The following is a 12629-nucleotide window of genomic DNA, read 5'->3' as shown; positions in this document are numbered from 1 at the left end:
TGAATCTTTTTGCTCACTTTTCTCGTCATTTCTTTTCTAACCATTAAACCATATCTTCTACGATCTCTCCTTTGATTCCTTCCATTGCAAAGAAGAAAAGCAGATCAGTACCAACAACAATAATCCAACAAAAGAAACAAAAATTGGCCTATTAAAATAATTAAAAGGCAATTGAAAAATAGTATATGCAATTTGGCTTCATGATTTTTCTATTTATTCTTAATTTTAAACTGACACATCCATGCCAGAAATTAACGTGACATGGAGGGCATAGGCTACTTTTGTCTTGGCTGCATGCCATGCATTAATTATAATTTATAACTAAAATTAAGTAATTTATCTTCTTGGTCAAAATATTATAGTATATATAGGCATATCCCATAACACATAGACCAAGCCGATCGACAAAACAACCAAATTAAAATATCCAAATTATTCGTTTCTTTGTCTTGTCGTCATGGAATGATAAATATATATGTTGCGGTTGGCACGATAAATCAAGTGGAGTACTGGACCTTCCTGATTAGACCTCACTTAGCATAATCCTACTTGATTGCATTTGACATCGTAATTAGCCTTGCTAGCCAATAATAACGTACACTTGATCAATCATCAGAGTTGGTTTATTGAAGGGTAATTATTAAGCCAGTTGGATATATAGATAATATTTAGGCGTAAATTCCTAAACTCTAACTCGATTTGATAAATTTCTTAAATTTTAAAATTTCTCAATTTAAACATCCGCGTTAGATTTAAAAAAACTCAACTCTGAGGAATTTTTATTAAACAAACTCAATAATAATCCAAATCTGCATTCTCAGGGCTCTAAGCATATATTTATAGCCACAAGACTCATAATTCTAAGACAACAATGAAATAAAGTTAGTTTAAAAGTCTACGAAAGACAACTAAACCAAATAAAAGACTAACAAAGAAACCTAATTCAAATAAAGGACTGAAAGATAAGATATAATAAAAGACTAACAAAGAAACTTAATAAAAGACTGAAAGATAAGATAAGATAAGCCTTGAATTCCAATCTAAATCATCCTCCTGAGGTTGGAGAGAATTCGCCTTCGAATTCGAACTGTTTTTTCCATGGTCCTTCAGATGCCCTATCAACTCGTTCCAGTCTCCATTCCTCAAGATCAAAACAAGGCAACACCCCCACAATAAGTGTGATGCTCTTTATCTTCGAAATATCTTGATGGTTGTTGCGAATGCCCCACCACACACCACTTAGCAATTCTTCGGATTTGCCGTACTTCACCCTTCCACATGCCATGAAAATCTTCAAATAACTAGCAACGACCCCGTCACTTTTTGATAGAACATTCCCCTCCGCCAAATAGATATCATCACAAATTTGGTTAGAAGAATTTGACAAAATAACATCTATCACAATGAAATCAACATAGTCAATTGGCTCAACACTAAAATCAAAGACTTTATCTTCAGGGCTCTTATCAGGCATATGATATTTAGAATTGTCGTCAAAAAGTGCAAAACTATCCGAAATATTTACATCTTCCAAGGGTTCCTCTTCTTCATGAAAAATTGCAAAACTATCTGAAAGATTTACCTCTTCCAAGGGTTCCTCTTTTTCATGAAAAATTGCGATACTCTCTAAAAGATTTACCTCTTCCACTTGTTTCCCCAATTCTTCAAGCTTTTTAGGACTCTTGATGTCGTGCAGATAATTAGTAACATTAGTCCCCGGTACCAAATCAAGTTGAAGTTAAATGTCTCGCAATGATGGCAATACTTTCGGTAATTCTGCTTGAACTATGTCGACATATCTCCCCAATAGCTCCTTTATCGGCCCTAGTACCTCTCCTTTGATGCCGCTTTCCTTGTCCGTCAACTCCTGCTTGGCTACGAATGATTGACCATCTCCTTGTGAAGGTTTTGGCTCCGCCCATGGGCTATGTAGCAACGTCAATTTGGTTTTACCAAACATGAAGTTGTACTTGTTCTTTGTTTCATCATGGATAGCAGCTCTATCATATTTTCATGGCTTTCCCAATAATAGGTGACACGTATCCATGTCGACCATATCACACCATATATGATCCACATATTTAGCTCAAATAGAAAAAGACACTAGACAACATTTAGAAACCGTTACCTCATTTCCTTTCGTGAGCCATTCCAACTGATAGGGAGTAGGATGTCTCTTAGTCTCAAGCCCTAACTTCCGAACCGCTTCCGCTGAGACTACATTCATACCACTTCTTGTATCGATGACAAGCTTGGCCACCTTGCCTCCTATGGTGCATGTAGTCTGAAATTGTCGGTATGCGTACCTCTAATGTATCGGGAGACCGATTGATGCTTGACCTCCCCCATCTCCCAAGACACCTTTTTTTTTTTCTTTTTTTTTTGGGTGTCGAGCTTGACGCCTACATCCCGTGATATAGCATGGGCTTGTGCCGTTGGAAATTCTTTCTGCACTTCGCACCCTACATAAGGATTGACAGGTTCACCCTTGACGATAAATTTGTCTTCCGCCCCCTAGTATCTCGGTTTTGGTTGACAACGACGAACGCTCGGACCATCCATGTCGGCCAAGTGATCGGTAGGGACCCCGTGTTGGATGCGTGCACACCCCTCCTTCTGTACGGTTAGACCACTAAACCTCTCATCCATGTGCCGCAAACGAATTGCCGGTTGTTTCTTACGTGTTGCCTCTGTGCGCACGTGCACTTTGCTCATGTCTGTCAGACGGTTGCTCCTCCCTATTCATGGAAAGAAAACTAGAGCTCTGATACCAACTGATGCAGCGTGACTTAGTGGGCTGCAGTAAATAACAACATTAAGCAGCGGATAAATACTTATAGATCTTGATTCTATCAATGATCTAATAAATCTTCTTGACAAAAGCTAAATACATTCTAAGTTTTGAAGGAACACAAAGAAGAAACTCAGCTCTGAGTAATTCTTATTAAACAAACTTAATAATAACCCAAATCAGCATTCTCATGGCTCTAAGTATCTATTTATAGCCCCAAGATTCTTAATCCTAAGATAACAATGAAATAAAATTAGTTTAGAAGTCTACGAAAGACAACTAAACCAAATAAAAGACTAACAAAGAAACCTAATAAAAGACTGAAAGATAAGATAAGCCTTGAATTCCAGTCTACATCAACCTGTGTGGTCTTTTTCTTTTCTTTTTTTTTAAATAAAAAATAAAAAATAAAAAACGAAAATCAGGGATATTTTAGTGTTTTTAGGGTTTGCCGTTAAAAGTTAATGGCTAAATCTGATGGAGGGGTCCAAATTAAGCGCAATTGAAACTTCATGGGTCCAAATTGAGAGATTTTAAAGTTTGGGGAGACTTGTCAAATTATGTGAAAGTTTAGGGGTCTTTAGTGAAGACTGTGAAGTTACCCCTAATACTTAACTAACAGCTAAATTTATAGTAAGATGCTCATAGAAGTATGCCCCATTAAGTTAAATTTCTAGTTTCCTTCTTACTATGTGCTAACCCATGTAACTATTACCTAGGTGTTTCTTAATTTCATTACGGTTACATCCCCTCTAATTTATCTAGAGACAATCCCTTGGTTATAGGATCAGCCACCATCTTGATCAAGGGAGTGAATTCAACTTTGATTTCACTTCTCTCCCTAATATCTTGAATATAGTGATAATTCAAATCAATGTGTTTGTTCTTGGAACTATGTGTTATACTTTTTATTAATGACACAACATACATTTTATAAAACATATTAACCGGTTTGCTAGGCAGGGGTGGAACAATGATTTTTTGTGTTGGGATCCACACCTACACAAATAAATAAATACATAGATATAGTTAATCTATGTGTTTGTGTGCGCAAGCTCATCTAAAATAAAAGCAAACAAATCTTAAATTTAATTTTATACTAAACCTTAAGTCCTAATTGTATACAAAAGTTACATGTCTATAAAATAATATTTAAAAATAACTCTCATTTTGAATACAAAAGTTTTATAGCTTGTTATAGATATGTACAAATAATAATAACTTAAAAAGAACTTGACATCTCCTTCGAATTATGCTCGACGACGTTATTTAATAGAATAAAAATCGTCGATAATCATCTCTTTAGTGAAATCTTTAGCAATTTCTTTAGATAGCTACATCTAGGGGTGTGAAAAATTCATCATTTAGCAATTTCTTTAGATAGCTACATCTAGGGGTGTGAAAAATTCATCATTGTCTGGGCCATGGTATAAAAAATTAGACCCTCGCAAACCTCAAGGTAGGTCCACTCTTGTTAGGTATACTTAAATTTAGACCGTCAATCTTTGGTTTAAAAAAAAAAAAAAAAAAAGTCCTTCCAAGCCCAACTGATTAAATATGACGTAATAGAGCACACGTGACATGCATGTGATAGTTTTTTCCTTGAAATTTCAAAATGCCTTAAAAAAATAATGGGAAGGATCCCCTTCGTAATTTAATTTCCTTGTCATTTTCTTCTTTCTCATCTAATAAAAAACAAAAAAAAAAAAGAAGTTGTGCTAAGATGAATCAAATGGTCATCTAACAAAAAGACAGGTGTGAAAAAGACCCTACCAACAGGGACATACGTAAAATATATTTCAACATATGCATGTTGCAGTCGAAGGACAAAAGATAATAGGCCAGAACAACAAAAAAAAAAAAAAAAAAAGGGAGGATAAAAAATAGTACAACATTTTTATTTATTTTATTTCAAAAGTAGCATATGAAATGAGGTCGCCTATGTGGAATCGGGTCCTCCAATTATTCTTTTTTTTTTGGGGCTGTTCTTTAATTATTCATGAATAAAGGGATAAAGATTAAAAATTCCTTTCAGACCCCACACCATTTGGTGGGCATAATTTCTGTTCAAGAGCTGCATTAAACACAGCTACAAACTTGGAAAGGCGCGGTCTTCCACGAGTCAAGAGCTGAGAGAAAAATAAAAGCTATTTTATTTATTACTAGCAGTGATCGAAGCTATGGCCACCTAATCTTCTTGAAGATTTTGAGATTTTGTGTATATATATATATTGGCCACCCAGTGTCTCTTAAGCTTACAATCCTTTTGTTCTTCTGCTGCTGTCTTTGATGCTCGTCTGTTCCAGCTCAGAGATCATAAAGAAAATAGTGGAAATGTTTTGTGGCAAGAACAAGAAGAAGAATGTTCACAAGGCGGGTGAGAGCAAGAAGATCAAAGGAACAGTGGTGTTAATGAAGAAAAACGTGTTGGACACCACCGACATGAAGGCCTCGTTTCTTGATCGGATTCATGAGTTCTTCGGCAAGGGTGTCTCCCTGCAACTCATCAGCTCTGTTCATCCCGACCCAGGTCAATCACCCTTTCTCTTTCTCTCTCTCTCTCTCTCTCTCTCTCCAACTTCTTTATGAAATTTCAATCAAGTAGCTTTTTTTTTGAACAACTTTCTAGCACTGCTTCTTTGATCTTGCTGAGTAAGCTGCAATGATAGAGATGAATTAATAGACGTAAGAGACTGAAAACTTTGTGTTGTGTATTATAGCGAATGGACTGAGAGGGAAGCTTGGAAAGGTGGCTTACTTGGAGAACTGGATTTCAACACTTACTTCACTGACGGCAGGAGAAGCTGTATTCACGGTTGGAATTGAGTGGGATGAGTCCATGGGTGCTCCTGAAGCTTTCATTGTCAAAAACCATCACCACAGCCAGTTTTACCTTAAGACTGTCACTCTAGAAGATGTTGGTGGCCACGGCCGTGTGCATTTTGTCTGCAATTCTTGGGTTTATCCCCAGCATCATTACAAATACAACCGTGTATTCTTCTCAAACAAGGTAATTTAAAGAGTTTTAGATTATCTCTTTAAATCTTATTGTTGATCTTATCGAGTCCACTGTGAATTAATTTCGTAGAAAATGGTTAATGGCTGCTTACCATATGGATGTCAAAGCACTGACAACTTATAATCTTTGTGCTAGAACTACCTTCCATGTCAAACACCTGAGCTTTTACGGCACTACAGGGAAGAGGAGCTACTAAATCTACGTGGAAATGGAACAGTGAGGAGGAAGTTTAAGGAGTGGGACAGAGTCTATGACTACGATTACTACAATGATTTGGGAAGCCCGGGCAAAGGGTCAGATTATGCACGCCCTGTTCTTGGTGGATCAGAGAAGTATCCGTATCCCCGACGAGGGAAAACGGGTCGAAAACCAACAAAAGCTGGTTAGAAATAGAAATAATATACTGATTTTTTAGTTGTTAAAAGCTGCTTTGACAAAGTCTTAAATTGGTGGTTGCTCTTTAATTGTTTTAGAATTTCAAATGGCATGAGGCATGTTAAGCATTGAATGATTTTTAGGTGTATTTTGAAGAATGATTTTTATCATTTTGAGTCAGCAGCTTGATATTCTCATTGTGACAGATCCCAACACTGAAAGCAGATTGCCACTTCTAAGTCTTAACATATATGTTCCAAGAGATGAGCGGTTCGACCACTTGAAGTTCTCTGATTTTCTTGCCTATGCTGTGAAATCCCTATGTCAGATATTACTCCCAGAGCTTAAATCTATATTCGACAAAACTATTAATGAGTTTGACACCTTGCAAGATGTACTTAATCTCTATGAAGGGGGTATCAAGCTACCCAATGGACCTACACTTGGTAAAGTTAGGGAATGCATTCCTTGGGAGCTACTGAAGGAACTCGTCCGTAATGACGGTGAACAATTCCTCAAATTCCCAGTTCCCGATGTGATCAACAGTATGTATAGAATTTTTCTCTGTTTCACTTGGCATTTGATGCTTTAAACTTCTTAACTATGAATTATAAAGTTTTTATGGCAAAATTGCAGAGGATAGGTCTGCTTGGAGGACAGATGAAGAGTTTGGACGAGAAATGCTTGCAGGAGTCAACCCTGTCATCATCCGTCGCCTCCAAGTAAAATACTACTTTCACTAGATTAGTTGATTAATAATGTTGAATGCTCTTTCTGCATCAACATCTTCGCCAAAATGCTGTCTACAGGAATTTCCCCCAACCAGCAAGCTAGACCCTAAAGTATATGGGAATCAAAACAGTGCAATAAGAGAAGAGCATATAGAGAACAACCTGAATGGGCAGACTATAGATCAAGTATTAAACATGCTTCATATGTTTTCATATGTTTCCTGACTATATCTACATTACTATACTTTGTTCTATATTGACAGCTAATATCTATTTTGTTGTTATAGGCAATCACAAACAATAGGCTGTTTATATTAGATCATCATGATGCACTAATGCCATACCTGACAAGAATAAACTCAACTACAACAAAGACGTATGCCACCAGAACGCTACTTCTACTGCAAGATGACGGGACATTGAAGCCGTTGGCGATTGAGTTAAGCCTTCCACATCCACAAGGGGAGCATCGTGGTGCAGTCAGCAAAGTTTTCACGCCAGCAGCAGAAGGTGTTGAAGGCTCAGTGTGGCAGCTGGCCAAAGCTTATGCTGCTGTAAATGATTCTGGCTACCATCAGCTTATTAGCCACTGGTACGATGCCGAAGAAAAAAAATACTGCGTGGTAGCAGATGACAGGAGCTTGACCTTAATCTAGAATGCATTTTAAAATGCTTCCGGTTGTGTTTGCAGGTTGAACACCCATGCTGTAATAGAGCCATTTGTGATTGCGACAAATAGACAGCTGAGTGTGCTACACCCAATACATAAGCTTTTGCATCCCCATTTCCGGGACACAATGAACATAAATGCCTTGGCTCGTCAGATCCTCATCAATGCCGGTGGCGTGCTTGAGAGAACAGTCTTCCCAGCTAAATTCGCCATGGAAATGTCTTCTGTTGTATATAAGAACTGGGTGTTCACAGAACAGGGATTACCTGATGATCTGCTCAAGAGGTTAGCAAAGTTTGTTAAATAATGATTTCTATAGTTTTAATCTTTATTGGAATGGATTTTGACCCACTTTTTTGCTTCATTTAGAGGAATAGCAGTTCCAGACTCGAGCTACCCCCATGGCCTCAGACTTCTTATACAGGATTATCCCTATGCTGTTGATGGGCTGGAGATCTGGTCAGCAATTAAGAATTGGGTTAGTGAATATTGCTCTTTCTACTACCCAACTGATGACATGGTCCAAGGTGATTCTGAACTCCAATCATGGTGGATGGAGATCCGCCATGAGGGTCATGGAGACAAAAAAGATGAGCCTTGGTGGCCTAAGATGCAGACACAAGCCGAGCTTATCCAAGCCTGCACCATTATCATATGGGTGGCTTCTGCCCTCCATGCAGCTGTCAATTTTGGGCAATACCCTTATGCCGGCTACCTCCCTAATCGCCCAACAGTAAGCCGCCGCTTCATGCCTGAGCCGGGGACACCCGAGTATGCGGAGCTTGAGTCAAACCCTGACTTAGCCTTCCTGAAAACAATAACAGCCCAGTTCCAAACCCTCCTTGGTGTATCACTGATAGAAATTTTGTCCCGGCATTCAACCGATGAGATTTATCTTGGGCAGAGAGATACGCCTGAGTGGACTTCAGATTCTGAACCACTAGCAGCATTTGAGAGATTTAGAGAGAAGCTGATAACAATTGAGAACAGAATTATAGAAATGAACAATGACAACAAATGGAAAAATAGGGTTGGGCCAGTCAAGGTGCCTTACACCTTGCTCTATCCTAACACCTCAGATTACTCCAAACAGGGTGGGCTCACTGGCAAAGGGATTCCCAACAGCGTCTCAATCTAAAAAAATTTATTTGCTACTAAAATGTCTATTTTTGAGGCAGTTGCCTTTTAGTAAGCAGTAGTGCTAAATTCAAAGATTGTCAGGTAGCCTCTTGTATCCTCATTTCCCCCCCTTGATCAAGCAATGTACCTATTTTCCTTATGTATGAAATATGTATATATATATGCAGATTTGCAGAAATTATCTCCAAATATCTACATATTATGCAATATAATTGTTACATTTAATTTAATTTCATATGGGTAAATTGGCCCACCATTAAATATCAGTTTGAACCCTAGGAGAGGTCACTATTATGCAGAAGCAAGCAAAAGTTTAGATACCATATCGTTGGATTAGGATCTCCTCAATTTCAAATGAAACGGATAATATTCATTTTAAAGTTGATACATCTAAAAGTATATATTAAATCATGTAAACATTTAGATGTACCAACTTCTAAATTCTAACGGTAAAATGAATGCTTTCATTGGAAATTGAAAGGATCCTTGTCCATGCACTGAAACTACACCCATGAACCCGCATTATATAACAGAGGTGTCTACTAAAAAAATGCCATTGCAATTGAAAACTTGAGACAATCTTCTTCGCGTCATCCCGGGTTCACCAAATATGCAAGTCTCAGAATGCGTGCAATTAACCAGCCGCCATGTTAAATATATTACAAAACAACTTTTGTTGTACCAAAACATTCTGTAAATTAAAAAGTCCTCTCTACGCACATATCAATAGATAACTTCACCAATACAGTATTAAGCCACACACGAGATGCAATAAAGTAGTAGTAATATTGCAAACATCTAATTCAGTTGCTTAATTATGTCGACTACCCATGGAAATTCACCAATTACTAGTCTTTCCCAAATCAAATTCACACGTCAAAGACATATTTATTTAACTAGTTCTAGGTTTAGAAAATATGTCAAAGGCGTGCAGATGACAGACCCAACAACATATCACACATGTAGCATATATAGATTATGAAAAAGAACAAAGAAGATGTAGGAGAGGACTTTACCCTTTTGCAGTGAGTGTGGAGACATGGATGTTGTTCAACCACTCTTGGCAAGGCCATGGTTCACAGTTCCCACACACAACAATACAAAGCAGGTAGAAGCGCCAGCGCCGGCTGCGGCGGGACCTTTTTCATTTTTCCTTCCCTGGTTGAACCTCTCTCACTCTTCGTCTCTTCTCTCATTTGATGCACGCTATACATGCCACACACCAGTTCTTCAAGTATGCCGGTTCCGATGAGTTTGAGTGACACGTATGTACCTCCCAGGCTCCCATAATGTTTTTTTATTAAAAAAAAAATAAAAAATAAAAAAATCAAGAGAGATATGGTTCACACACGACTCACACGAGGGGTTGGTTAACAGGTTAACAGCTAGCCCCACCCGTAGGGCCTCCAACTATTTTTTATTTATTTATTTTTACTTCGGAATTTCATAAGTAGTTTGTTGTAAAATTGATGGAATATAAAGAGACTAATCTATTTGATAAATGTTTCAACAATAGATATTTATTTGAAAATAATTACAAGGAAGAAAAGCAAAAGCGATATATGTACTGGATTTTAACAATATAAAAGGCTTTTCATAAAAAGTAAAATTATAGGATATGATTTTGATAAAAAAAAAAAAATAATTAAAAATCTAAAAATTGTGGATCTTAATGGTTTTCCCAACTAACCTGAATTAAATTCTATATTCAATTAAGTAATAGAGATGAATAATGATGCCAAATGTTTTAATAATATATGCTGATGCAATATAGAATTACAGGTTTATAGTGCTTTAAGACTAGAAGTAGGTTTTCGCTTGCCCCTTTCTATTATATTAGTAAAGCAACAAGAAAATGGATGCGAGTTGCTAATGCGGAACGGCTTTTGCGCTAGTGCTTGTTTGTTGCTCGTTCTTTTTATAATTTCTTCTTCAGCAGAATGTGAGAGATTACCATTTGATTTACTAGAAGCAGAAGAATAATTAGTAGCAAGTTATCAAACTGAATATTCGGGTGTCGGAAGGTCAAGGAAGTTGGTGACCTGATGACAGGGGAGTCAGCGACCGAAGCCCTGGTGAATGGCGGCTGTAACTATAATGGGTAATGGCTTTCTAGCATTGGCACCTCAATCTATTGCTTGTTCATTAGCACAACGACTTTCGACCTAGAGCGCTCATCCATTGCTTGTTGGGTATACATGGTAAAGTTTAATCCAAATGGCTCAATTGACTAGTTTAAAGCAGGGTTGGTTGCTAAAGGTTACCCACAAACCTATAGTATTGATTATGAGGAGACCTTTTCTCCGGTTGCCATGATCTCCTCTATTTGAGTGTTGATTTCTCTTGTTACTAACCTTGATTGGCCTTTGTTTCAGTTAGACATTAAAAATGCCTTTCTACATGGAAATTGGCATGAGGAAGTTTATATGAAGCAACCACCTCGCTTTGTTGCTTAGGATATGTAGGTTGAAGAAAGCCTTGTATGGTTAAATTGTGACGGGTTTGCATCCAACTAGCTAGGCCAGGATAACCCATACTATGAGGACTATTGGCTTGGGCCCAGATCCATACCCAAGCCCATGATCAGGCGGGCTCTCTTTTGTCCTGCAGTGCTATTTTGGAACGATGCCGTTGTGAGTTCACTCAAAAACAAAAAATAAAATAAAATAAAAAAGGTGAGGTGAGGTGAGAGTCGAGAGAGATCGTATCAAAATCAGACATCCTAATTGGTCGAAGCCATATCCCCTTATCCACACCCACATCTCTACCACCCGTCTAAAATCCTACAAACTCTCCCAACAATAACTTTATTCATCCCTCACAGCCTTAAGACCATCAACCATCATCAGATTCATCACCTTATCTCAAATCCTTCATGGCCATGGCAACCCAAGCCTCCCTCTTCACCCCACCACTCTCCACCTCAAAGTCCGGCGACCGTGTCACCGTGCCATGGAAGCAATCATCGACCTTGTCCTTCACTACTCCTAAGCCACTCAAATTCTCCGTGGCACAGCGCACAGTTAAGGTAGCTGCTTCCGTGGACGAAAAAATCGAGGCTCCCACAGGGGCTCCAGTGGGCTTCACCCCACCTGAGTTGGACCCAAGCACCCCCTCCCCGATTTTCGGCGGCAGCACCGGGGGTTTGCTCCGTAAGGCCCAGGTTGAAGAATTTTACGCGATCACATGGGAGAGTCCCAAGGAACAAATTTTCGAGATGCCCACCGGCGGTGCAGCCATCATGAGGGAGGGTCCGAACCTGCTAAAGTTGGCTAGGAAAGAGCAGTGCTTGGCGCTGGGGACCAGGCTGAGGTCAAAGTACAAGATCAAGTACCAGTTTTACAGGGTGTTCCCTAACGGGGAGGTCCAATACTTGCACCCTAAGGATGGGGTGTACCCGGAGAAGGTGAACCCAGGCCGCCAAGGCGTCGGAGTGAACTTCCGGTCAATCGGAAAGAACGTGAGCCCGATTGAGGTCAAGTTCACCGGCAAGCAAGCGTATGACTTGTGAGGTGTGGGATGCTTTGCTAGATGTTTGTCATGTATTTATGATTTTAATTATGTGACTGTTATTAATGTTTGTAACCTTTTATTTTGTTTTCCAAGATGCTACATTACATCGAAAACATATATGTTCCATTTTTGTTTGTCCATGCAATTAAGCCAATATTGTTTTTTTCTTATTTTTTATTTTTAACAGCAATCATTTAGAATTCATTGATAAGATATCTAGAACATAAAACTCTTATATTTCAGAGTATAAAGTTATGATAAATCATAGTAAAATGTTATAAGGTTACAAAGAGAATAAAGCTATGATAAATGAAGTTATATGATAAATCATAGTCAGATGCTAGATGCTATGATAAATCATAATCAGATGCTATAACGTCATATATATAG

At 38.3% G+C, this 12629-nt stretch overlaps 2 protein-coding genes across 2 annotated transcripts; both read left to right on the top strand.

Annotated features, from left to right (window-relative positions):
• The first annotated feature begins 4983 nt into the window (after nucleotides 1-4983).
• On the top strand, nucleotides 4984-8951 carry LOC132190053 (probable linoleate 9S-lipoxygenase 5). Its single transcript, XM_059604937.1, has 9 exons — nucleotides 4984-5321; nucleotides 5512-5801; nucleotides 5946-6192; nucleotides 6392-6730; nucleotides 6822-6907; nucleotides 6995-7102; nucleotides 7204-7508; nucleotides 7608-7871; nucleotides 7956-8951. Exons 1-9 carry the CDS (start codon nucleotides 5081-5083, stop codon nucleotides 8722-8724), a joined length of 2649 nt encoding a protein of 882 aa, XP_059460920.1. The 5' UTR covers nucleotides 4984-5080; the 3' UTR covers nucleotides 8725-8951.
• A 2580-nt stretch (nucleotides 8952-11531) lies between these two features.
• Nucleotides 11532-12409, top strand: LOC132190007 (photosystem I reaction center subunit II, chloroplastic-like). Its single transcript, XM_059604880.1, has one exon. The coding sequence runs from the start codon at nucleotides 11602-11604 to the stop codon at nucleotides 12235-12237; it is 636 nt and encodes a 211-aa protein (XP_059460863.1). The 5' UTR covers nucleotides 11532-11601; the 3' UTR covers nucleotides 12238-12409.
• The last annotated feature ends 220 nt before the right edge of the window (nucleotides 12410-12629 follow it).

The sequence above is a fragment of the Corylus avellana genome, chromosome ca1 (assembly GCF_901000735.1).
Source record: "Corylus avellana chromosome ca1, CavTom2PMs-1.0".
Taxonomy (NCBI): Eukaryota; Viridiplantae; Streptophyta; class Magnoliopsida; order Fagales; family Betulaceae; genus Corylus; species Corylus avellana.
The sequence above is the reverse complement of the archived record's forward strand: the minus strand, read 5'-3'. Positions and strand labels throughout refer to the sequence as shown.